A 27,151-nucleotide genomic window follows, 5' to 3' on the forward strand; every position below is an offset into this window, starting at 1 on the left:
TGCACTCCCACCAGCAATGAATGAGAGAGTTTCTGTTCTACATTCTCAGCAGTATTTGTCAGTGTTTGGATTTTGGCTATTCTAATAGGTTGTGCAGTGGTATTTAGTTTTAATCTGCAGTTTCCTGATGATACATGATTTTGATCATCTTTTCACATGCTTATTTGCCATCTCTGTCTGCTGATGTGTCTGTTCAGATTTTTGCCCTTTAAAAATTGGGTTATTTTCTTACTGTTGCACTTTAACATTTCTTTGTATACTTTGTACACAAATCCTTTATCAGATATATGTTTTGCAAATATTTTTTCCCAGTCTGCAACTTGTCTTTTTCATTTGCTCAACAGTGTCTTTCACAGAACAGAAATGTTTAGTTTTAATCAAATCCACTGCTTATCAAGTTTCTCTTTTATGGTTTGTGCTTTTGGTGTTGTTTTCTAAGTCATCACCAAACCCAATGTCATCTAGATTTTCTCTTTTGTTATCTTCTAGAAACTTTATAGTTTTCCATTTTACCTTTAGGTCTATGATCCATTTTGAGTTCATTCCATTTTTTTTTTTTTTTTTTTTTTTTGAGACAGAGTCTTGCTTTGTTGTCCAGGCTAGAGTGAATGCCGTGGCGTCAGTCTAGCTCACAGCAACCTCAAACTCCTGGGCTCAAGCGATCCTACTGCCTCAGCCTCCCGAGTAGCTGGGACTACAGGCATGTGCCACCATGCCCGGCTAATTTTATATATATATCAGTTGGCCAATTAATTTCTTTCTATTTATAGTAGAGACGGGGTCTTGCTCTTGCTCAGGCTGGTTTTGAACTCCTGACCTTGAGCAATCTGCCCGCCTCGGCCTCCCAGAGAGCTAGGATTACAGGCGTGAGCCACCGCGCCCGGCCGAGTTCATTCCATTTTAAATTTGTTGGACATGTTCTTTCTTTTTTTGTCTTCTTCCCTTTTTTATCCCTTCTCTGATTCTAACTGAGCATTTTATATGATTCAATTTTCTCCTTTCATTTACCGTATCAATTATACTTTTAAATTAAAAAAGATTTTTAGTGGTTGCCATGAAGTTTGCACTATACCCTCACAACTCATCTAAGTACTCTTTCAACTAACATTCCACCACTTCACAAGTAGTACAAGTATCTCATAACGGTAATCCTTCTCATCCCTTATAACACTGCTGTTATTCATTTTACTTATCTAGAAGTCCAGTGCCCAATTAATTGTTGCTATTATTATTTTGAAAACAGTTGAACAAACTGTTATCTTAGTTCAATTAAGCCACTATGAAACATAAAAGATTTTATGTTACCTTCATTTTTCCCTTCTCTAGTGTACTTTATATAGTTCTGAGTTTCTTACCTGTTATCATTTTCCTTCTCTCTAGAAAATTTCTTTTAACATTTCTCACAATCCCTCTCTACTGGAAATAAATTCCCTCAGATTTGCTTTTCCAAGAAGGTCTTGATTCCTTTTTCACTTTTGAAGGATAATTTCACTGCACACGGAATTATAGGTTGTGGGTTTTTCTTTCAATGCTTTAAACATTTCACTCTATTCTCTTCTTGCTCACGTGAGTTTTGAAAAGAAGTCCAGTGTAATTCTTATTGTTGCTCCTCTACTGGTAAGGCAATTATTTTCCTTTGGCTTCTTTCAAGATTTTCTCTTCTTCTTTGATTTTGTGTAGTTTGAATATGATCTATCTAGAAATTCTGATATTTATTCTGCTTGGTATCATTTGTTGTTTACTCGATATGTATTCTGGTGTCTGCTGTTAATTTTGGAAAATTCTTAGCCATTATTATTTCAAATATTTCTTCTGCTCCTTTTCATCTTTCCTCTCTTTCTGGTACTCCTCCTGCACATATATTAGACCCTTTGTATAATACCCCACAGTTCTTGGATATGCTGTAATGTCTTTTTCATTCTTTTTTCTCTGTGCTTTTCAGTTTGGGACATTCTACTGACATATCTTAAAGCCCACTGATTCTTCCTTTGGTCATGTCTGGTCTGCTGGTGAGCCTATCAAAGCATTTTTCATTTCTGTTACAATGCTTCTGATTTTTATTAATAGCATTTCCTATTGATTTCTTCTAGTATCCTTTTTTGTCTTCCCTGTTGTCTTTGTGTTTCTCTAGGTACTCCTTCTTAAATACAATCTGTGTATTGCAGCTGTCTGTTTCAATCCACTTTTATCATACAGGAGTCTTGTTGATGTGGTGTAAGGTTTTGGTGGGATGAAGTGTTACATGGTTTTATGATTAAAATCAGTCCTCCTTCCCCAATAGTGGCCTGAGTCTCTGGGCTGTGACCTTCAGATGAGTTTCTCAGCTTTTCCCCCCCTTCCCTATGTGATACAGGAAGAATAGAGAGGATTGGAGTTGTATAATTGCCTTTCCCCTGAGATGGATAAGTCAGATTAAGCAGTTTCCCTTGAAGGCAGGACTTCAATTCTCTGATGGATCTAAGGAGAGTTACTGATTTTCAGTTTGTTCATCTTTTTTCTTGTTGTGAGGATGGAAGTGATAACTTATAAGCTCTTTATATGTCAGAGCTAAAACCAATAATCTGCTTCTTAACTATAATAATTCCTATGCACAGTCAGTAAGAAGGCTATGCAGAACTATTTCTTTCCTCAGTTCCCTGTGAGAGCAAATATTTAGGTCACGATCCCTGAGAAGGCCCTTAGATTCGGATAAATGCAGCTCATAGCAAGTCATTTTGCTAAACAGTAACATCATACATAGAGTGACCACCAATAATTTTCCATGTTTCTATGTTTACCATGAAACTCCAAAATGGTAGGATGTGTAGGATGTAATTTCACCAAATTTTGGGGACATGTTGGTGACAGTTTCTACCTTAATAAAGAAATTATTAAGAAGGTAAGATTCACTGTTGGGGATGATGGAGCACTTCCAAAAGCTGGGCAGGCACTGAGCATAGAGCTGCAGCTGGAGACCTTGCCCATCTGAAGAGTCATGCCACGTACAGTAAGACAGAAATGTTGGACAAACAAAACACCAATTCCAAACATGAGCCTCAAGTTAAAAAACAAAAATCAAATAACCCCAGAGCAGATACAGGTATCAATTTGCTATTACATTCCTTCTCTCATAGGCAACTTTACATCCTAAGCTCTAAGCGTGAGTAGCAACAATTAATTCAATGGTGGTTAAAGATCCTTAGGCACACACTGAAATTATTTTTATGATATACAGAAAAACTGAAAGCACTAATTCCAAGCTTTCACATGGACTCACCCTGTAATTCTGTTAATTAAAAACTCCTGGTAAAGAGACATGTAGAGGCTTCCCAGAGGACTTTTTAATGTGTGTAAAACTTGTGAGTTTATAACTCTGAAAGTCATTTGCAATAGAGAACTAAATGAAATAAAAAGATGTCCAAGAAGATCCATGCCTTTGAAACCTATGGACAAGGCCCACAAGCTGTGGCTTTCTAATATAATGCTTAAACTCTTCCCTTCTTGTCTTCATTCTTTGGTTTCCTGGTTGTGTTTTTTCTTTTTCCTGTTAGTTTGTTGATATTAACTCCTTGCATTTATTATTTTCCTCAGTCCCTCCTGCTATAGACTCACATTTCTGACCTCCTGACGATGCCTCACTCAGTATTTGCTTCTCTCCACTGGATTCGGATCTCTCTAGAATGAGGTGGCACCCATAGCTCTAGGTCTGGCACGATTTCTGGACAAACACACAACATCATCGATGACAGAGCTTTTAAGTTTCAGGCATGTGATAGAACTTTATATATGATGAATATATTCCGATTAGATTTTCATATACTACTTTAAACACTTTAAAGGCAGGTTGACAAGAACACTCATAATTTATAAATGTCCATACTTTTTAACCTATTTTAATAACAATTCAACTTCCAGATATTAATGCTATAGAAGCATTCCCATAAATGCCCATATATAATTGTACCAGTCTTAATTCATATTTGTTTTAAACATAAGGACTGAAAATAATAAAAATGTTCATTCTATTAAATGTGTTGTGATAGAATCATCCAGTACAATTTGTAGTGGCTATTAAGCATGAATATGGTAGAAATTCTACTCCAAGTTACGGTGGAGTAGCTTTAGTAGATGAATCTTCTACAAAGAATGACAAGAAAAGCAAATACAAAGATAATTCAGATACTGGTGTTTAAGGTATAGAATTAGTAACTGTGGCTAATGTCAAGAAATTTGATGGCAAGATAAAGAATGTTACTTAAGAACTAAAGTCTATAAAAAATCACATATAGGGAATTTACTGAACAAAAAAATACAAAGATTTAATTAAAAATTAATTAGATGGTGTAATGGCAGTTTAGAGACAGCTGAGGAGAGCATTATAGACTTTTAAAATAGTCCAGTAGAAAAAGTCCAGACTGAAGCATGCAGAAAACAAAGGAGAGTAAATATAGAAAAGAGCACATAAGATATAAACAAGAAAAAGTTTAATATATTTGTAGAGTCTCAAAAGAGGAGATAAGAGAGAATGGAACATAAATAATATTTGAAGAGACAATGATCAAATTATTTAAAGCAATCAAAGCCATATACTCACAGACCTAAGCACCATAAATCCCAAAAACATAAATTATGAAGTGAACTACATCTAGGCACTTAATAGTAAAATTGCTAAAAAATCCAAAGTCAGCAAGAGAATCTTATAAACAATCAGATAAAATTAGATAGATTACAAGACACTCTCCTTTCAAAAGAGACACAATAAAACTACAGATTTTTGAAAGAAATAATAAAAGTCAGAAGACAATGGAATGTCATATTTAAAGCCTGAAAAAACTGCCAATCCAGAAGTCTATAACCAGCAAAAATATCCTTCAAAGTTTAAGGCAAAAGAAATACATTTATGGACAAAGAAAAACTTACTGTAAAAATAAATCATAGCTAGAAGACATTCTAAAAGAGATACAAAAGTTTTTCAGGTAGAAGAAAACTGATCCTATAGACTGATGCATTTTGTAGTAGCTAGGATATCTATTAAAAGAATGTTAAAGATGCACAACCAACAAGTTAATAGAGGGGAAATGGAATACCAAAATGAATTTTGTTTAATAAAAAATAAAGCAAGGAATAGAAAACTGAACACAAACTGTTGAGAAAAATAGAAAACTATTCAGATGGCAGCTATGAACCCAACTTAACAGTAATAACATTAAATGCAAATATAATAATTCAATTAAAAGACTTCAATCATCAGATTAGGTTTAAAAGTAAAAATCACATGTCACTTAGAAGTGAGAAACTTAAATACAAGGACAGTGATGAGGATATATTAATAAAAGGATGGAAGAAAACTGGTTAATATCAAAGTAGCTTAAAGGCAAGAAGTATTGGGAGAAATAGATGTATTTCAAAATGATAAAAAGGCTGATTGATTAGGAATAAATAATTATTTTAACTTTACATGAGCCTAATAACATAGCTTAAAATGTATTTAGTAAAAGGAGAAACAGTGCCACAATCGTAGTAGGAGATTTTAACACATTTCTCTCAGGAGCCAAAAGAATAAGCAGACAAAAAAAAAAGAAATAAGGATAAAAAAGACCCAACAACACGATTAACAAACTTATTGCTCAGAATGTTTTCTGACCACAGCAGAATAAAGCTAGAAATCAATAACAAAAAGATAATAAATTCCTCAACTATCTGGAAATAAATCATGATACTAAAATTCATAGATAAAAGAAGAACTCACAACATAAATGAGAAAATATTTTGTATTAAATGATTATGAAATTTGACAAATCAAAACTTATAGAATGGAGGTAAAGCTAGGCTTAGTTGAACAGATAGCTTCAGGCACATATATCAAAATGTATTAAAAAACAAATAATCTAAGCAATCATTTAAAGAACTTAGAAAAACAATAGCAAATTAAACCAAAGCAAACAAAAAATTAGCAAAGAGTGGAAGGTAGGAAAGCAGAACTATAATAGAAGAAATTAATAACAGAAATAACAAATGTACACTATAGAAAATCAACAAAGCTAAAAGTTGGTTCACTGGAAGGATGGATAAACCTTTTAGTAAGATTTAAATGAGAGAGAGAGGAGAAGGTGACAGGTGGAGAGAGTGCACAAGTAAGCAGGAGGCATGAGAGAGAGAGTGCCCACAAGCACATAGGATCAGGGGTGAAGAAGGGACGTAGCCATAGACTCCACAGATGCTGAACAGCTCATCAAAGGATATCATAAACAACTTTATAGCAACAAACTTGAAAATTTAAATGAAATACATACATTCCTAAAAAAATTGGTACAAGAAGAATCTAAAAATTTGAAAGTTCTCAATCTATTAAAGAAATTAAGTCTGCAATTAGAACTCTTCCCATAAAAAAACCTCCAGGTTTAGATAGCTTTACCAAACAGTTAAAAAAGAAATATCATGAATCTTACATAAATTCTTTGTGTGAATGGAAAAAGAGTATATATCAAAACATGATGAGGACATTATAAGAGAGCAAATTACAGACCAATTTCTCCTATGAATGTATTTTAAAAAGTCCTTAATAAAATATACAGAGTTCTCACTTGGCACAGTAGTGAAGGGCTGTGAAATTCACCATGACAGCTGAAACCATGCAAAATGAGGTTAATCATCAATGGGAAAAATTGTGATTTTTTTTCCATGACCTTTACAAATTTTGTTCAAAACATTAACCCTTCTCTTAATGTCAATCATAAATGTTTAGAGAAATTTTCAAACTAGTAACAATAATAGTTAATTAGTACACTGTGATTTACAACATTAAAAACATTGAGATAAAGTGTTTTGTTTCTTTGTAAAAACCTTAGCAAGAGTTGTCTGAGCAATGTTTGTTTTCTTCTTGTCCTATAACTGCAATATAGAGCAAGCATCTCTTCTATGCATTTGTAAATTGTCATTCTAAGTTTGAATCCACTTCCAACATTTTATGCTTTGTACTTGCAATGTGAAATATCTCTGAGAGTTCTTATAACGTGAAGTTGTTTTTGCCAACATCACCTCATCATCCTGTTTGTCATAACCATTTTCCTTATTTATGTCAATGAGTTTTCCATCACTAAGTTCCCTGGCTGTACATTTAGTCTTTAATGGTGGTAGGGTCAGTATTTCTACATTTGGCTCTTTTTTCTAAAAATCTGTTTATGTTTGATTAGAATTTCACTTCCAGTGTTACCACTTCCTTCCTTTGCTATACTTTCATATTTGTTAGCCAATATCCTCTTTGGAATATCCTGTTTCATAAAATGTCACATGGGTTTATCACTGGGAGAAAGGCAGGCAACACAACTACATGCTTTGCTGTCAGTGTGTGAACTGAACAACAGATGTGCTGTGATTAATCACCAACAGACTTTGAAAGATGTGACATTATTGGTCACTGATCATAATGAGATCTTGAGATCTGTTATTTATGTAGTGACTTGTGTGATAAAGAGCTAGTTACAATCATTCACAGTTAACATATCTTGGTAAATGAAGCCTGAACTGTGTTGCAGGGAGACTGATGTTATTTAACTAAACAATGAACTGAGATTCATGCATATTGGAAGTGTGCAAAGTGAGGTCTACCCATATTAGTAAAGACATTGGTTTTATTTCTTATCTGGGTGTTGGTACATATATGTTCATGTTTTGAAATTCGCTGAGCAATATAAGTATAATTTGTAAACTTTTCCATACTTAAACAAAAAAATTTCCTTAGGAATCATAATATAATTCATCACATTAAGAGAATAAAGAAAAAAATCATATGATCATCTCAATAGAAGCCAAAAAAGTATTTGGTAAAATCAGTACGTATTCATAAAATAAAAATGCAGCAAACTAAAAGGGAGGCAATTTCCTTAATCTAATAAAGTGCATTATAAAACAGTACACCAAGTATCATAATAATAAACTTATGATGCTTTCCTCCTGATATTGGGAATGAGACAAAGACACCTTGCTATCGTTATATCTATTCAACATTATACTGGAGGTGCTAGCTCAGGGAAACTACCTAACATTACTGAAAATTAAAGAATACCTAATTAAACTGAAGGATGTACCATGCTCATGAATTAAAAGATATCAATTCATCTGAAATAGATCTAGATTCACTACAATTCTAATTAAAATCAGCATAGGCTGTATGGTGGGTGCACAAGCTGATCAGAAATTAGAGGGACAAGATTAGTCAAGGCAATCTAGAAGAACAAAATTGGAGGAGTAACATTCTTAGCTATCAGGATTTACTATAAAAAGTTATGGTAACTAAGACACCATGATATTGGCACAAGAACAGACAAACAATGGAATAGATAGAGTCTAGCAACAGACCCATACATATGTGGTTACTTGGTTTATGACAAGTTGATGCTGCTGAGCAATGGGGAAGGACTTTTTAATAAACAGTGCTGAGTGAACCGATTATTCATAGAAAAAGTGAAGGTTGACCCTTATACCATACTTTTATATCATGTATAAATGAGTTCCAGATGCACTGTAGATCTACTTGTGAAAGATTTTTTTAAAAAAATAACATTCTAGTACAAAAAATAGCATAATCTCTTCATGAACATGGAATAGGCAAAAAAATTTAAACATGACACTAAAAGCACTAATCAAAATAGAAAGGATTGATGAATTACATTAAAATTTGGACTCTGTATTCATCACGAGGCACTATTAAAGAGTCAAAAGGCGCATCATAGACTGAAGAAGATATCTGTAATACATCTATCCAACAATGGACTCATATACTGATATAAAGAATTCCTACATATCAATAAGAAAAAGACAATCTATAAAACAAATGAGAAAGACACTGCACTAAAGAGGATATTCAAATAAGTCAATAAACATGAAAATGTGTTCAAGCTCATTAGGCTTCAGGGAAACCAAAATTAAAGGCTTAAATACCAAGGTAAGCTCAAAAGAATGGCTAAAATTAAAGAGGCTGACAAACAATAACTCTGGCAAAGGTGTGGAGTATCTGCAATTTCCATACTATGGTGGTAGGAATGCACTGGTACAACCACTTTACAAAAACATTTGATACTGGCTCCTGAAGTTGAACTTACACAAACCCAATTGCCCAGAAATTCCACTCATAGATATTTACCCTATACACAGCTATCAAATCACATACTAGAATGGTCCTAGTCGCATCATCAGTAAGAGTGTAAACCTGAAAATCACCAACATTAAAATGGATAAATAAATTGCGGTATCTTCATGAAATTGAATAGTATGCAGCAATGATAATAAGCAAACTGATTTGGATGAATCTCACAAACATCATGTTAGCAAAAGAAGTCAGATGCAAAAGAGTACTAAGCATATGATTCCATTTATAAAACATTTAGAATGGGGCAAAAGTAACAGAGTGAGAGAAATCAGAACAGTGGTCACCCTGGCGGGAAGAGATGATAGAATGGCATGAGGTGAACTCCCAGTCAGGTTCTGCTTCTTGACCCGAGTGGTGATTAAATGAATGTAACCTCTTGTGCACTTGGCTAAAAGTTTTACTTAAAAAGGAATCTGTGAGATGTATATATACTGACTTAGAGAGGTAATCATACCATGTCAATAAGTGAGAGGGGAAAAAAGCTAACTGTAGATCACCAAATAGAATATGATTCTAAACTGGCATAGAAAATAAAATATTATATCCAAAATAAATCTATGAAAGATTTATTAACAATGCTTACCTCTTTTAATAATTTTTTACTTTATGAAATTTTGAGATTTAAGAAAAAATAAGTATTAGTTAAATGTCTGAGACCAAAACTGATAAATATTTTAAAAGAAACAACTTCCCACCTGAACTTTCTACAATTCCAAATGAGTCTCCTCATTGGTGCGATGCAGTTGCCCTGACAGTGACATCTGTTTGAGGTACCAAGGAGCTTTCAATGGGGCAGAAGGACATAGCAGTTAGATGAGCAGATCCTTTACCATGAATGAGAATGCACTTTAATTAGCCTCACTCAACTTGTGTTCAAGGAGCAAATTTTGTCCCATTCTCTGGGGACTACTCTCTGAGCAAAGGTAAAAACCTGAAAGGCTTAGAAGCCCAGCTTCACCCTGGAGAAGGGACTCACGATGTCACTGAACGCATCAGCTCTATGTTCATGTATTATTTTACTTAGCAAAAGGCACAAAGGACAATTACTACTTGTCAGGTCCTGGGTGTAACATTCTATAAGCTTATCTGTAAACCTTTAGCTTACAGAGACAAACTCCAATTTACTCCTGTCAATTTTACTACCAAACATCCTTTCAAGATAATCACGCTTTCCTTAACAAATTTATATCATTATAAAGTAATTAAAATTTTCTGTCACCTGATCTTATTTATATATGTCATTATGGGAAAGAAAAGAGTGTGAATCTCAAAGACTTATACTTGAAAATAATGGGCAGCCTTTAAAAGGTTTTTAAATTACATATGCCAAGTATATATGTTTAGAATAAAATGCTTTAGAAAATAAAGATGTTTACATAAAAACTTAAAACATGCCCAAGATATGAAAAACATAAGCTGCATGTACATGTATACATGTGTGTACCCAATGTCTAAACATCCAGTGTATACTACTTCTATCTCCCCTTAAAGGAGAAATGGAGAACAAATTGTAGCCTACTTTTTCCAGATTTATAGGCTTAAGTAAAATAAAGGGAAATATTAAGTAATTATTTAATAGCACAGGAGTAACATATTTATTTTCATTGTTTTCTTCCATCCAGGTTAGAGTCAGAGCAAATGAGATTAATTATAATAACAGGGAATAGTCCCATACGAGGAAGAGTCACTTCGGGTGACAAAAGGCTGGACTAGAAAGCAGGTGCCAAGGATAGCCTGCCAATTTCCACAGATACCATGAGCCTGACTGCACTTCCCGACACGGTGTTCCCGGCCACACGCCGCCGTGTGCTCTGCGCAAGGTGGGCTGCCCACCGCTGCCATAATGCCCTGTCTGCTGCCACTCGTCTCTACTGCGAGGAAATCGGTATGTTTAAATTAAAGAGCACAGTGAATGAACAAATAAATAAAAACATATGGGCATAAACTTCTTATAAGTGAGACAGAAAAGAACAAGTGCATTCTGAGCAAGTTGGAAGAGATTTCATCTTTCACATTATGCAAATGAATTTTGCTAGTGATATTTTCTATTTTTACAAGGATGATCCTCATTACTACTCTTACTATGTGAACTACCAAATTGTGTATCTGTTTTAGCAGGAACATATACATAATTACTCTGTGCAGATATTTTCAAAACTGTCAAAATATGAATTAAAACACCAGCACTTTTTTTTTTAAGGCTTCTTATATGGTTCCAAAACATGTTGTTTACAGAATGAAGGTTTGGTGAAATGGATGAGAACATTTGTATGAAACAGTTTCTAAAATATCAGTTTTTTATTTTATTTAAAGCAAGCTTCAGCTCCGGTTATGTGACACAGGAATTCTTCTGATGATAGGGAAATATGTAGCTGCACAATGAAACCAAAGTAACGTCACTGCCCTCCATTTTCTGTTTTCTGAGAAAAGGTTCTCCCTCTCCATGGCTGAGATGATCTAGACTTCTTCCAACACAAGCTTCATTCCCCCGAATGAAGTGAGCAGTTTGGCCTTGCTCATGCACCTCCCAGCCCTTTTGTTCAACAACTGCTAGTACAAACTCTCTTTTTGTTAAGAAAAGCTGAGCGGGCAGTTGTGCTGGAGGTGGAGAGCAGTGCCACCACACTGCTCATTTGCTGCACTTCTGGCCAGGTCAGCAGAAAACTCACTACTTTCCCTTTCCTCTGGAAGGTAGACGGATCTATCATGTTCCACAGATACAAATACAAAGAACTACCAAGGCTGAAGATATGGGATACTAATTAGAGATTATCAGTGTTTTCGTCTGACTACATCAAATTTTTGCACTAAAATAACGCAATCTACACACAACTTATTCCTTAGCTTGCTGCAAGATAATCTAAAAACCCTAAAAATTCTGTCTATATTGAACCTTCACCGGAAAGAAACATAAGTGTAATAAATGAAAACAAGCAATTCTTTTTCCTAGACTCCACAAATTCCTCAGCTCTGGTTAAACTTTCTTCCCAATAATCCCCTTGCCTGTCTTATAACCAGGCTTGTTTCCCAGCCTCCCGACCTCGCAAATGCAGGGAGACATCCTGGTTTCCCTCCGTGGCCTGTGCAAAGGGCAGAGAGGGATTCAACCACCGAGACTCTGACTTCTGCAGGTTTAGATCTGTCCTATGATGAGATTATAGAGTCCAGTCCTTTCATTTCAAAAATGAGAAAATTCAGGCTTCGCCTAGTGAAGTGATGGGACTTAATATTCTCAGGCCTGGGACCAGAACACAAGTCTCCTGACTTGGGGCCAGGTTCTTTCCACAGTTCCCTACGGGAATGATAAGACCACACAGTCCAACAAATAAGACATTCTGCACAAAAAAAGTATATTCTGTGTTTTTGTTAGTGTTTTTGTTTTTACCTCTGAAGAGATTATCCAAGTCAATATCTTCTTTTCCTTTGATTTTCAAACACTTTGCCTGCTGTACAAGTCTGGGCAAAGAACAGAAATAAAATCTAGATTCATTATCCTGTGAGGTAGGAATAAGTCATGACAGCAGCACAAATTTAAATAGAAACCACAGGGTAAACAGTAGTGAACCGGCAGGTATTTATTTTGCTGCACAGAGCTTTGTTAGAATTTGTCTTCAGTTTAAGATTTAGAAAATACACTTTTGTTCAGAAACTTGGACTCTGAAACCTGAAACTTAAAAGTCTTTTTCCCCCTCATTCTATTATAGTAAAAACGTTCTGAAACTTTGGAGAACAATCCCTTCAGATTCTGAGGAGAAGCTCTCAGGGATGTGTGGCGATGGTGTGGGGGTTGGGCAAATAATCACTACTGATGGCCTTAGCGCTTACTATATTAATCAGAAGATTACAGACACTGTGCTCAAACAACTGTATAAAGTAATTTAGTTACATTGCTGAGTGTCAGAAAATTAATTAACTTTAAAGTGCTGCAGTATGTAGTAAAGCCTAATTTTGTAACTCTCTCACTGTGGAACTTTATTAAAACTTGAGGCTTATGTTTTATAATGAGTATGGAAGTTTGTAAAATAAAAATTTGCCAGAGTTGCTAATTAGCTAGTAATTAATTTTCAGTAGACAGAACTTACGAGGTAATTGATTAATTTATTTATATATCTTTATGATTTTGATGAAATTACAATATCTTGTTTGCACATGCATTTTCTTATAGCACTTAGACAGCAACTCTCTCATTTTATTATCACTGACAAGCCTTTGAGTTGGTCATGTGAGTACTGTTTCAATTTCTGTTTTGGATGAGGAAACTGATTCAGTTACCAAAACCCTACACAGAAACCTAAATGACTTGTACATAATTCAAGGTAATTTCATCCATGTTTATTTATATGTTTATACATGTATGTCATGGTAGAAACATACTCTATCAGTTAGATATCTCTTAATCATGAAGATGTTTCAATCAAGAAGGGAAGAAACTGATAAAGACCTTCTACTGAAATCCCATCTTTGGACCTCACAGTAGGTCCTCCTTGGCTAGTGTGGCGAATACTAAGTGCAGGAAGTTAATCACCTGTACTGCAAAGGAGAGGCAAGTGCAGAAAACCTGGGATCATGCCCAGGACCCAACCTCTAGGTCTGTGACCCAGAGTGGGTATTTAAACACTAGGAGTCCTAGCTTCCAACCTGTGAAACGGAGATAGTACCTGCCTCCCTGGGTTGTTCTGAGCACTTAGTGAAACAATATATTAAAAAACAGTATAAAAACTCTTATGCATCATGGACATGCACAGAAATGTGTAGAATATTCTCACTAATTCAATATGTATAATTTTCATTGTATTCAACATGTATATATCATTAGGATTTGTTTACATTCTTGTAGGAAAGAATATAAACCATAGGAATGGGGCTTAAGCTCAAGCAGCGAGTATCAGGTGGAGGGAGTTGTCACCAGGGAATGCCAGCAGCACAGCACACGTCCTCAGTGACTATGCAGCCATTTGGCAAAGAATAATTTGGAAAAAGAAAAAACAAAGAACAACAATTTTATCTCTGCTTACATGTTTTCTGGTAAATCTTGGGGTATTTTCCCCTCAATTTTACAAATTTTATGAAACTTTGAGTTGACTTTCAAACCATCTTAAAAACATCCTTCTGCAATGTTTGCTAATGAATATCTTGGTTCTATCTTACAAAATTAAAAAACTAGAAGCTAGTCTGCCTTACATAATTTTGATGGATATTTTAAAAAGCAATTTAAAAATAAATCAAATAAATTTATTAAGTGCTTTTTTTTTTTTAAAATGCCAGGTACTGCAATTAATCAGGGGTATATTTCGGCCCAGTCTTGCTTTCAAATGATTACATCACAGGGAGACAGGCCAAGCAGTTCAGATAACCTGTGAGCAGTTCAGATGCAGTCACTGTTTCCCGAGAACTCGAGGGAGGTAGGTGCTTTCGAAGAGGCTACCAGCCTCTTCATCTTGCTTAACGTCATTTCATTTCCACAAAAACTCTAGGAGGGAGGGATAGTTGCTTTATAAATAGATCAACTGAGGCTCAGAGATGTTGAGTGACCTGCCCCATCTTGGGCACACAGTGAGTTGGTTGTGGAACTGGCATACAAACTCAAGTCTTTGGATTGCAAATCCAAGTTCCTTCTACTCTTTACATCATCTTCTAATAACGTAGAGATTACTGATCAGTTGTGGAAGGCATGGAAAAGGAGAAGTCAGAGCAAAAGAAGAGGACAGTCAGTAACAGTCCTGGAGGCTGGAGGGAGCATGTGGCTTGGCACTGGGCCAGTCAGGGTACCCTGCAGAGGATGTGGCCAGGTGGATCTGGAGAGAATGGGGTGGGGGTGACTGATGGGTTTTGAAGGTTTAGAGAATTAGGGTGGGTAAAGAGGAACCGGATAGAACAAGCAAAACAAGAAAGTAAAATGGGAGAGGAGAAGTGTTTTGAGGACCTGAATGATTAATATTCTGTTTGTGTTTTTGCAAAAATGGTCTAAATCTCCATCTAAATCTCTAGGTCTGTGTTACTATTTCACCAATAATTTTTCCCTGAAGCCTGGCCCATTCCTTTTATAGTCATCATAGCTCCAGGCACTCTAAACAATCTTCGTAATCTTTTATTAATAGCATTGTTGTTCCTGTAGCAAATGTCAAGATACCTATCTGTTTATACCTGATTTATTCCATAAAGGAGTGTGCATGACTTAGAGATGCCCTGCCACTGTCACCCAATAGTCTCTGCTTTCCATTTTCAACTTGCTGTTTCTTTAGGATTTTGTTATTTCCAGTTGAAAGAAGCTGCATGTTCTCAGACCCTCTTTCTAGGCTTCTCCTCTTTTTCACAAGGCGATAGTAGGGACTACCATTTCTGTGCTCATTCAGTGCTAGACCCCGAACTAGAAGGAGGTAGTACTAATCTTATATTTATGTGTTCAAAAAGACAGAGAAGCTAAGGAACCTCCCCAAAGTCGCACAGTAAGGAGAACTAGAATTTGACTTTAACTTGTGTTAGTCTAACTGTACCTAGGCACCTTCTAGAATAACAGTTGGCAAACCATGGCCCGCGAGCCAAATCCTGCCACTGCTTGTTTTTATAAATGAAGTTTTACTAGAACACAGCCACGCTCATTCATCTACTCACTGTCTACGGCTGCTTTCACTACCATGGCCGAGTTGAGTAGTTGCAGCAGATACCTTATGGCTGCCAAACCTTAAAATATTTACCATCAGGCTCTTTAAAAAAAAAGTTTGCTGACCCCTGTTCTAGAAATGAAAGAAAAGGCCCATAAAGTCAAAAATACACATGCCATATCTGATTGTCTTATATTGCTATCTTGTCCCCAAACTACCTTAATAAATGCATTGGGCTGTGACTCCTTTTTATTTTGTGGCAAATTCTCCAAACCCAATCACCATTTCTTTGAGATTTTCCTGTCTGCAGGTGTGGCATCAGCCCAGGCTGTTTCTGCCACCAAAGACTCCTGACCTAGCAGGGAATGCAGACATGCGCACTGCCGTTTTAGCAGGGAGCAGAAATAAGGAAAGGGCCACAGCAGAGAGGAAGTGCTGTGGGATCACACAGTGCCCAAGGAGGAAGAGAACAGAGAAAGCTTCCATGAGAAGATGGGTTTAACTCAGCCTGAAAACATGTTTTATCACAGGAAAGCGTCGCAGAGAAGGCCCTGCAGGCCCAGGTCACAGTCCTGTGTTGGGGGTGAGGGGTAGAAGGGAGGAGCATTAGTGCTGGGGTGTGGAGTGTGCAGAGGCCAGACATGATACAGGGACAAACTGTAAAGCCTGCAGAAACTTGCCATGTTTTCATGCGTGTGTGTAAGTTTGGATATGTGCATTTATTTATTTAGAGTTAAGCATAAAGGACCAAGGACCTGTAAGATGCTTTTAATCTAAAGGATTCATACAATATGTTTAGTTTGTAAACAAAAAGTAATTACACTTTAAAAATATGGCAGTAAAAAGCATCAGTAAATAATAATATACATATTAAAATGTGTATTGTGGCATTATTTATAGAAAAATACAGAAAACCCCCAGGCAATGGAGGACTGGGTTGAACGAGTTATGTCCACACTATGGAATATGAGACAGTTGTCAAAAATAATGCACTGGATCCACTGATACAGCAATTTATCCATGACATATTGTTAAATAAAAGAAAACATGTTGCAGATTAACAAAAAATTTAATTTTTTTAAAAAGAGTGAATGTACATCTACAAATTTGTATGCATACACGAGTACTGAAAAGATATAGACACTACATGACAATCTGTTAACACTAGTAACCTCAGGCAGCATCAGAGTTGAGGAGTGATGAATGAGAAATTATTAATTTTTCAAAATATTCACATTTCTTAAATTATTATGGTAGGAATTTAATATAGTTTCTAAGCTTACATATTATATATATATATAAATGTTATTCTTTTTGATAGAAAAAGGTCTAGATATTATTTTTAATTTTTTTTACTTATTTGTATTTTTAATTTTTTCTATAATAAACAAACATTGCTTTAGCAATGAGAAAAAAATCGCATTAAATGTCCCAACTTTACTACTGACAATGAATGGAAAAAAATATTTTAAAGCCAGATTAAGTATGTAGATGAGAAAAAAAATGTCTGCTGGCGCTCAGACAAGCAAAGTTTTGTTTTTCTGGAGTACAAGAACACTAATATTTCCTCTCTGCAAGCAACCATGGACATTTTAGGACACACTGTTCTGTGGCATTTAATCACCGAGAGCCTGAGCCAAGGCAGGGTTCCAGAAATCCAGAGAGTCACAATAAGTTAAAAAATGCCTTATGAGAATCAGTTCAGAAAAATATTTTTAAGAGCCTATTAAGGCAGACACGGGTCACTTTATAACGTTTCTGGAAAACTGTAAATTTGTTTAGGAAATACAAGACTACAGTCAAGGTGCCAAAGGCACAGAGGTGGGAGGACGCCCGCGAGGGCTGGGTCTGTCCGTCTCATCGCAGCTCCTCTCACACTGCTGAGCCCATCTCGACACTACACATCTCACAGTCAGTTTGCAAAATATTTATCAGAACTCCCACGCTCTTCATGGCTTGGGCCTGCTCATGGTCTCTAGGACTCTACAACAGGCAGGTGCTGAAAACACTTTGAGCATCACTCTTTCCACCGTGTTACTTCCTCATGGCACCTGTCACAGTCTGTAAACATTTTTCTCTTCATTTCAGAAAGTTTACTTTCTTTTTTCTCCTCCATCTCACCTACCTGAAAATAGGCTCCACACAGGGAGGTGTTTTGCTCACCTCCCTGTGCCTAGCATCTTGGGGACGCCACTTGGTGACAGGAGAAGCTCCACACACATGTGCTGAGTGAATGATGCTGATGCCATGAGTGCATCGGTATGTCCCCTGCCAAGTCTGCAGGGGCAGGTGCCATCCTGCCTGAGTTCAAACCCTCATCCTGCCACTTGCTAGCTTGGGTGATTTTCTTATCACTAAATGAAAGTTTGATAAGAACAAGGATTTCTGCCTGTTTTGTTCACTGTTGTATCACGAAAGTTTGGAATAGTATTTTCTAAATATTTATTTAACAGATAAATGTTGAATGAATGGTTGAGTGCAGTGGCTCACATCTGTAATCCTAGCACTTTTAGAGGCTGAGGCAGGAGGATGGTTTGAGCCCAGGAATTCGAGACTAGCCTGGGCAATAGAGCAAGACTCCATGTCTAAAAAAAAAATAATTATCTGGATGTTGTGGTGCATACCTGTAGTCCTAGTTACTTGGGAGGCTGAAGCAGGAGTTCGAGGTTGCAATGAGCTATGATCATGCCCCCACACTCCAATCTAGGTGAAGAGTGAGACCCTGTCTCAAAAAAAAATGTTGAATGAATGAATGATTATGTCTAATTTCAGGACCTGGCTACGATCATGATGCTGAACTCAGCAATGTAAGTGCTTTCTATCCTTGCCATATGTCAAAACCCAATGGCATTCTCACGGAATCTTATTGGGTTTGGGAGATGGTATGGCATAGTGAGCAGAGCAATGACCTGGGAGTCACAGAGCTCAAAGGGGCCACCGGAAACAGCGCTAATGAGAGAACTAAATTCTTCGCCTTTGATATCCTTATTTCTACATTGAAGAAGTTGGATTAATCTCTTGAATTCTTTCCCACTGTAAAGCTCCTGGGTTGTCACATCTGGCAAGCAGTTCCACGGAGACTGACTGGAAGTGAGTGGGGGAGCTTCTATGATGGCCTTGGGGGTCCTGTCCAGCTACACCCCCACAGGCTTAGAAGGACACTGGCTGTTTTGGTGTTTGGATCACTGCTTACTTGATTAAGGGACTTAATTTAGGTATAGATGCTGAGTATTATCTCAGACTAAATAAACAAAGGTCTAAATTCCTACATTTAGTGCTGAGATGTGTGGCATATACACAGCTAAAACTGGTCTAATTGCAAGACTTTAAAATTAACAATTTTTATAAAAATGGAAAAAAAGATATGGAACCATTATCTTAAGAGTCTCTACTATGTTCCAGGCCCAGTCATATATCATATCTATACCTATATCAATATCTCTATCTATACATCTATATACTTGTATTCCAAATCTTACATAAGCCTCACATTTATATCCATTTTACAGGTAAAGAAATTCAGACTATAAAAGGAAAATAAATACATATAACTTAATCAATCATCTTAGATACACTAAGGACCTCTGATGTGAAGGAATGAAGAAACACTGAAAGCACAATGGAAATTGGTTCTTCTCCTTTAACAGCCTACAGTTTTTTTTAGAAAATAAAAGATAAAACAAGTATTAAAAAGGTGGTACATGCACATACACACAAATGAGCTGCTGATGTGTGGTAGGGACCAAAGGGACAGAGGAGTGCCTGCTACCATCCCTGGCACATAGTGCTTACTCAAAATCTATTGAATTTGTTGAGTGCTTACTAAGTGTCAGGCATTATACTGGGTGTTAAAAATACAGAGACATGCAAAACCCATTCTGTAACCTTATGAAACTCCTACAGGTTGGAGCTGCTACAGGAAACTGCAAGGCAGAGGGGGAAGTGAGAGAGTGTAGACAGGAAGAATAAGCGGGTGGGAACCAAGGCACAAGCGCAGTGACACGGCATTGCAGATGACGACGGGGAGCAAGTGGGGGTACTGAGTGGGCTCTGCCTTGCAAAGCAGAGGACTTACGTGGGAGGAAGTGAGAGAAAAGCCTGGTGGATTCAAGGAAACCTATTTACTGATTTGGATGGTTAATGTGTGGAACTATCAACCAACACTGTTATAATCCTGAGGATGGACCTCATAGAAGGTATTTATGCTGCAGATAATTAGAGGAATGGAACTAAACTAGTCGGTTCCTGGCAGTGCAATTTATTATCAGGATCATTAAGGAACTATTCCACTACATGCCGTTCTCTCTGATTATCATAATTTTCCCCAGTCATTTTTATTACCAATATAGGCCTTTTGCACACAATTTATAATACAACAGGCATCAGGAAAAACAAAGTGGGCTTTATTAGGCATTTTCTTAATAGCAATGATTGAATAGCAGGGAAGGTATTTTAACAAATGGTGGAGCTATCAATTGTATGAATTAGAATATATAGAACAATGCTTTGGGGAGGAAAAAGAAGTTATTAAAGAACACTTAAGTGGGTGGAAGATGCTTGTAAAAAATATCGTCCTCAGGCCTGGGGAAACCAGCTAAGAGATAATAGAGGGGGTGGGGGAAGTTGCATTTCAAAGTAATTTTCTTCATGATAAAAATGTTTTAATGACTATAATTTTATTCTCTTGTTGCAGATAGAAGTCTTTAGTATATTATAGTAAAATGTGTTCAAGTTGGAAAATTTTGTATTATATATAGTGCAAATAAGAATAAACAGTTTAGGGAAAACATGGTAAGATTCTTCGCCTTCAGTAATTCTTTTTTCACAAAATAAGAAATAGATGTATCACAAGATGAACCTGAGAATCCCAGAAGTAGAAAGTAGTCTAAATATAAACTTAGCCAGGCCTTTTCAAAGCCTTAAATTGTTATTCTTTTGGTATTCTAATGAAGTTGAAACGTGCATGGGATTTGGAGCCAGGCAAAGGAAAAGTCAAATCCCCACTTTTCTACTGATTATCTATGTGATCTTGGACACTGCCTAACCTCTCTGAACCCTCAGGTGTCTACAGTATAAAATCAGAATAAGAAAACTTACAACACACAGGGTTGTTGTGAGGATGAAATAAAATTAACAAGATGATGTATATAAATTGTTTAGCACAGTGCTTTGCAGCCCCAAGTAAGTGTGTGATATTAATAGTAGATAGATATTATTACTGATACTTCTGGTGATATTATTCTTAGTTTACTATACTGCAATTACTCTGGATTTAATCATGAGATCTATGTTTGAGTCCTGGAAGAGCTAGTAGTAAGGGTCTCTATTTCCTCACCTATAAATGGCAATATCATGATGACAATAATGTCTGCTTTGCCTAAATCACGAGATCATGAGGAGCTCCAAAAGTAATATATATGTGTAAGCTAGAAACTCTTAAACAAATTAAAGGTATTTCTACCCCATTCACAGAGTATATGCCCAAATGAAAGAACTCAAGCGTAAGGCCATCTGCTTCCAGCACATGCACCATGAATATAATACTGCTCACTCTACTAGCACAAGGAAAAAAGGAATACATATAGCTTTTCAGTAATGATGACCTATTGTGAGTCTGCTCTTCATGGTTAATATATCATGTATGTCCTACTGGTATGTAGGCAAATCTTTCAAATATCTAATAGGATATATGTAATACAACTCAAATTCAAAATGTGACCCTTTGCTAAAAAAATGTGAACATAGACTATTTCCACTACTAAATCATGCAGTAGAGTCATAAGTTTATTAATAATAACACCCTACAAATATTGATAGGAGAGCAACATCCTTTTTAAAAATAATTGCAAAACTGGGATGCAGTTAAAGAAAAGACAAAATTCTTTAAATTGCTGGGCAATGTCTGATTGAATTTGGAAGAATGTCAAAGAAGAGTTAATTTTATATGCTGCACTTGAATTTTAAGAAGTCTGGAGATCCTAAGTTTGCTTGTGTGAGAAATTACAGAAGGCGCGTCCAGAGCTCAGTGGTGGATGGATAGATTGGAGGCCAGTGGAAATTGCAGCTCTAATTTTCACCAATTTAAACCCCACCCCTATCCTAGGACACAGGCCAAGTAAAAATTATTACTCCTTAATATGCAGAAGAGGAGAGATCAAATGTGAATATTCTCCTCCATCTGTACCTGATATCTGGCGATTTCAAGAGCAAAAATTTGGGTTGCAGGAAAGGCAGCCTCAGGAAAGCACTACAAGTACACTGTGAAGAGTGTTAAAATATATTTTTATCTGTGCATAATTAGCCTACATATTATTCCTGTTGATTTCCTTGTTATCTTGTTTCCCCTCACCCTGGAACTTTTTAATTTTTGTTATTTCAGCATATTATGGGGGAATTTAAGACTACGAACAGGATGTCACAGAGATGGGGACAGAATACAAGGAGGTGCAGCTGCTAATACTATTTATCCAAACATCATTATGATGATTGGTTAGAAAAAAGGTAGAGGAGGACTGTGGTGCAAGGATGTCTCTGGTCTTGAGATCTGAAAGCAAAAGAATTCTTTGGGACTCACGATGTACACGGTACGACTCCCCTAGCCCCAGCTCCTTACAGAGCCCTGTGCGCACAGGGAATAGGATTTGGCAGAATAGCATCGCCTGTGATTTTTCTGCTCAGTTATCAACTTGCATTCTCTACTTTTTGTCTCTGTCGGTAGTAATTATGCCTATCTGGTATGCTTCAGTGCAAAGCCTCCTCAAAATGCTAAAGCGCATAATAATACATTAAAAAGGGTAAGTTCCTATGAGAGTTCAAAATAGTGGAGGCAACGTATCTGTGTTTGCTACAAAGAAAAGCTTAGCTAACCTCGGAGGGAATACAACAGAATGATAATTTTTTAAAAGCAGTTCAAAGATCTGTTTAGTTTCTGTGATTTTTGACATTGAAAATGAATGTCTAAAATATTTGCAAGAGAGACTGTTTTTTATTTGGAAAAAGATACAACAGAACATAGCAAAAAGAATAAGGGCAAATGGATGCACTGGTCTCTATAATTCTGGAATAAATAAACACTGTTCCTTCGAAAATGGTTTAAGAAAAAGAAAAAAAATTATCTCTCAACCAGGAGATGGAAAGGATGTTCAAGCTCTCTACTCCTTAAAGTTGTAAACAGTGTGGGTGTGAAACAGCAGTAAAGAACAACGAGACCCTGTGAAGTTTCAACAAGAGGAGTGGGTGTATAACAAATAATAAAAATGCAAGATACAGCTACAGAAATAGAGGGGCATGCGTATCCATAGGAAATAGATCGTGCAATAGAGAGAAGTGCTAATCTGTAGTTGTGTGCAAAGATCAAAATCAAAATAATGAAAGTTTAATAAAAATGAAATGTCACCCAAATGCTCTAAAACAACATAGGCGTGAATAAAAAAAATAAAATCCATAGTCCAGGATGTAAAATCCACATGAAAAGTATATCCTATGAGCCAAATTCTCCCAATGAACAGGTGGCCCCTTGGGAATGAAGTCTCTCCCCACCCCCCGCTGGGATTGAGGTGTAAGTGAGCAGAAGGCTGTTCCATGAAAACTCGGCACCCACAGAGAGGTGTGTGCTTCTTCATTTCACACACGCTGAAAGGAAAGAGCAAGGCTCTAAGGTTTAGGAGAAGCAGCTGTCCCCTCAAAGCTTGCACAGACAGGGTCTAGGGTCGTAAGGTCATGAATGTGACTGCCTTCTGGATACAGCAGGGTCTGGGAAACACCCACTTCTCACTTCTCTGTCTGGTCTCCAGTCACTTAGCCTTTCCTGTGTTTATAATTCCCAGCATGGGTATGGAGCTCTTTGGAGAAAGATCTTATTTAGTTTGCTTTACTCATTTAGGATAAAACATATCAAACAAGGTTGTATTTGCAGCTCCTTAGGAAATTAGCATATGCAAATAAAAATTAAAAACTGATACTTAAAATTGCAAGTTTACATTTAGGTGTGTTGTCAATACAGCAAAATGGAAACTATTCAGAGTAAGAAGAAATCATATCTGAGGTACGTTTACAGTACAGATGACAAAGACAAATAACAGGAATGAGAGGAAATTCTGATATGACTAATACACATGCTCGACCATGTGCCCAAAGAGGTAACATCTATGAAATGGTTTTAAAGAATAAAGACATTTTTAAGATAAAAGGAAATCTTTCAGAATTGAACAGATAAGATATACTTTCTAATGCTTTTTATATAATATGTACATTCAGAAAGAAGTAAATTCAGTTATTTGAGGATGGAGCAATAGAAACTAGTTTTTAAATGAAGATCAGAGCTTAGATGAATTCTATGAGCCAGTGAACACAATGATATCCAGAAATAAAAAGAAACAGAAGGAATTATTACTATTAACAGATTTGTTCTTTTACTATGCTACCTGGTTTACTTTCTGGTTCACATTTTTGAAAAGTTTCTTACCTGGGCTGACTGTTCACCTTTTCATATTTTCCATTGAATTTCAAACTACAGAGGTTTTTCGATTTTGAATATGAAGAGTCTGATTCCAAATTTGCCTGTGTTTGTTCTCTCAGACGATCAAGAAGTGTGGCCTCCTTTTTCAAGTTCATGTCCGAATACGGGCAGCCGAAAGCGCTGGTTTGTATAAAAATGAGAGCACAGTCGTCAGCATAAAGTGATAAATCAGGGAACCACTGTCATTGGAGCAGACTGACTTACATCTCATATTTAAAACCTGAATGAGAGACATTCTTCTCTCACTGAACACATTCAACAGTTTCTTTTCATGTTACTTTTTGAGGAAATCTCAGTTTCTAGAACCATAGGCACTGGTAAACAAAGTATGGTAGGTATACTCATCAGGACATATGGCATTTACAGTTTTGGAACCTTAAAAATCTAGGGATAGCATACAGATGTGTTTCCCATGGAGGAATGAAAATGTCCTGTAATACTTGCCTCAAAGTTCATATCCTTCAATATTTATGCCGTGGTTTGACTATCTATATCATAAAATACTATGGGTAATTAAATATATTTACTAGTATGAGAGAATATGCTTTCATTTCTTCATCATGCATCCAGAAACACTATATCTGCATTTCTGCTTAACCCTCCTGAAACCTGCTAGGATGATTTGTGTTCTAATGTGATAGGACACCTTGAGGCGAGAGAGGAGAGGCCCAGGCCCAGGCTGGACAAGACTTTTCTCGTCCCTCACAACAGTGAGGCTGAATCCTAAATTCTGGATGTTGCTGGAGCCCAATAGCAGGCTACTGGCAGAAGAATCTGCCAGGGCAAATGATCTGGTTCCTTCCACAGGCTGATCAGATGGCTGTATTAGATTCCTGTGACCACATGTCTATGTCCCAGGAGGCCCAAAACCTCTGCTGCTGCTAGGAATAAGGTAGCCATGACAGGTCACCTGTGCACTATGCTGGGGAAGACACTTCATCCCTGAGCTTAGGGGTTCTCCCCAGTGACATGACTCATGAGGGTGTTTTAACCATGATAAATCTCTCTCTCTCTCTCTCTACACACACACACACACACACACACACACACACACACACACACACGAAATGGTAGCTGCTATAACCATCACAGTGTGACCATCGGCTACATCTAGGAAAGCACTGGGTCAAATGTGTCAACACTGAGGCAGTTGGTTCTTTTTAAAAAGTTCACTGTAAATTTGCTGATATATGATATATAATAAATTCTTTCTGAATACATAAAAGTTTTCTTTTGTTAATTTAAGGTCATGATAAAATAAGGACCAAAGCATATTTTCTTCTATTTTAAAGTAGACTGAATTTTCTAGGGAGAGCCCATAAGCAATCTAACCCCAGAAGGACTCTAGTACCAACCTGCATGTAGAATGGACCTCTGGAATTGGGGATGAGGCGGTGGAGATGACACCAGCCTGGCCCAACAGGACAGGGTGGATATGCACCCACATTGTGGTTGACCAGCAGCCTTTGCTGCAGAAAGAAATGCCCCTTTACATGCATGTTCTGTCATTTATAGTAACTGGTATTGATCTACTGGTTCAATCATCCATTCAGCTGTTTATTCAACAATCCATTAACTGAGCATTTGCCACATGCTAGGCTCTTGAGAGAATACAAATCTAGTGAATAAGTTTGGACATATGTACCAATAAATATAATTTATAATAAGAATAAAAACACTACCCCTATTGAGTGTATACTATAAGCCCATTAAAATACCAGGTGTTTTATATATATTATTTCTAATATATATTGCTAAATACCCAAAGATTTATCTTACAAGTAAGAAAAGAGGATCACACAGTGTCAGCAACTTTCTTGGGAAGCCTCTAAACAGATCACTTAATTATTAGCACCAATCAGGAGGCAGAAGTGAGGCATGGTTTTTAACATCATCTACAAAAGAAATGTGCAGGGAACCGCAGCATAACTTCTGTGCAGAGCCTCAGAGGCAGGTATTTACAGGCTACAGCAGCACTTGGTTTGTCATGGTTGTGGGGGGCGGATGCTGGCATATGTGTGAGTCCTGGGGTGAAGCACCATTTTCAGCAGGAACAGCACAGGAGTGATCTGGTTAAGCTGTACCGAACAAGATTAAGGGAGATTTTAGAAAGAACTTTCTGCAGATAAAAGTTGGAAAGCATCAGGCTAACCTGAGAGAGACTGAGAAATGGTTTTATCAAGCACAGCTGGGTTTTCATTAAGATGCTATTTCATTAGGACACTCAGAAGCTTTGCTATCCATCTAACACATATTCCCAATTTGAGAATTTTAAATGATCATTATAGTCATGAATTTTCTTTATCTTAATTTCATATCGACATCCCTGCTTGGTTCACATGTGTAGTCCTAATGCTCTCTTCCTAAGGCTGATCTGTCCAGCATTTGCAGACAGCCACCAAAGAGCTTCCTGCTCAGTACTTGCTGATGTTGAGAGAAATTTTGTTTCCCACAATCTTTATTCATAAATCAGTCTGTCTGTCTAGTCACTTTACCATTCACCCATATCCTGATTTCATTCTAGCTCCTCTTGTCTCTCTGGTAACAAGGAGCGCAAAACCAAATGGCACCTCGACACCACCAGGGAACAGCCCCTGGCTCTGGGAGGCAGGGCGTGTGAGGACACAGTTACAGATTCCACAAAGAAGAATCAAGTGTGAAGTTCAAAAGAATGTATGAAATGACAAAACATGCTTTGCAGGAGATGCTGGTAAAGAATTTGAAAGAAGATAACGATGAGAGATAAAAGGGAGCACAGAAGTGGGGGTGAGGGAATTTCAGATAGAATTGTCTTCACTGTTTGAACCTCAGAAGCGGGTGCTGAGAGTCTGCTGCGAGCTAGCTTCTGCCCTGCAACCTGTGCTCACCAGCGCTCTTGCAGAAAGATAGTTATGTCAGAGAGAT

General features: G+C 36.9%; 1 protein-coding gene across 2 annotated transcripts in view; it reads right to left on the reverse strand.

Moving 5' to 3' along the window:
* The window catches only part of L3MBTL4 (L3MBTL histone methyl-lysine binding protein 4), a 436,533-nt gene that overhangs the window by 98,196 nt on the left and 311,186 nt on the right, over positions 1 to 27,151 (reverse strand). For both annotated transcript variants that reach the window (XM_075993669.1, XM_075993668.1), the window contains 2 exons: positions 24,194 to 24,367; positions 12,513 to 12,583 (listed from right to left, as the gene is read on the reverse strand). In XM_075993669.1, the coding sequence (XP_075849784.1) occupies positions 12,513 to 12,583; positions 24,194 to 24,367 (245 nt within the window). The remainder of the gene's footprint in view (positions 1 to 12,512; positions 12,584 to 24,193; positions 24,368 to 27,151) is intronic.

The sequence above is a fragment of the Microcebus murinus genome, chromosome 17, assembly GCF_040939455.1.
Source record: "Microcebus murinus isolate Inina chromosome 17, M.murinus_Inina_mat1.0, whole genome shotgun sequence".
Lineage (NCBI taxonomy): Eukaryota > Metazoa > Chordata > Mammalia > Primates > Cheirogaleidae > Microcebus > Microcebus murinus.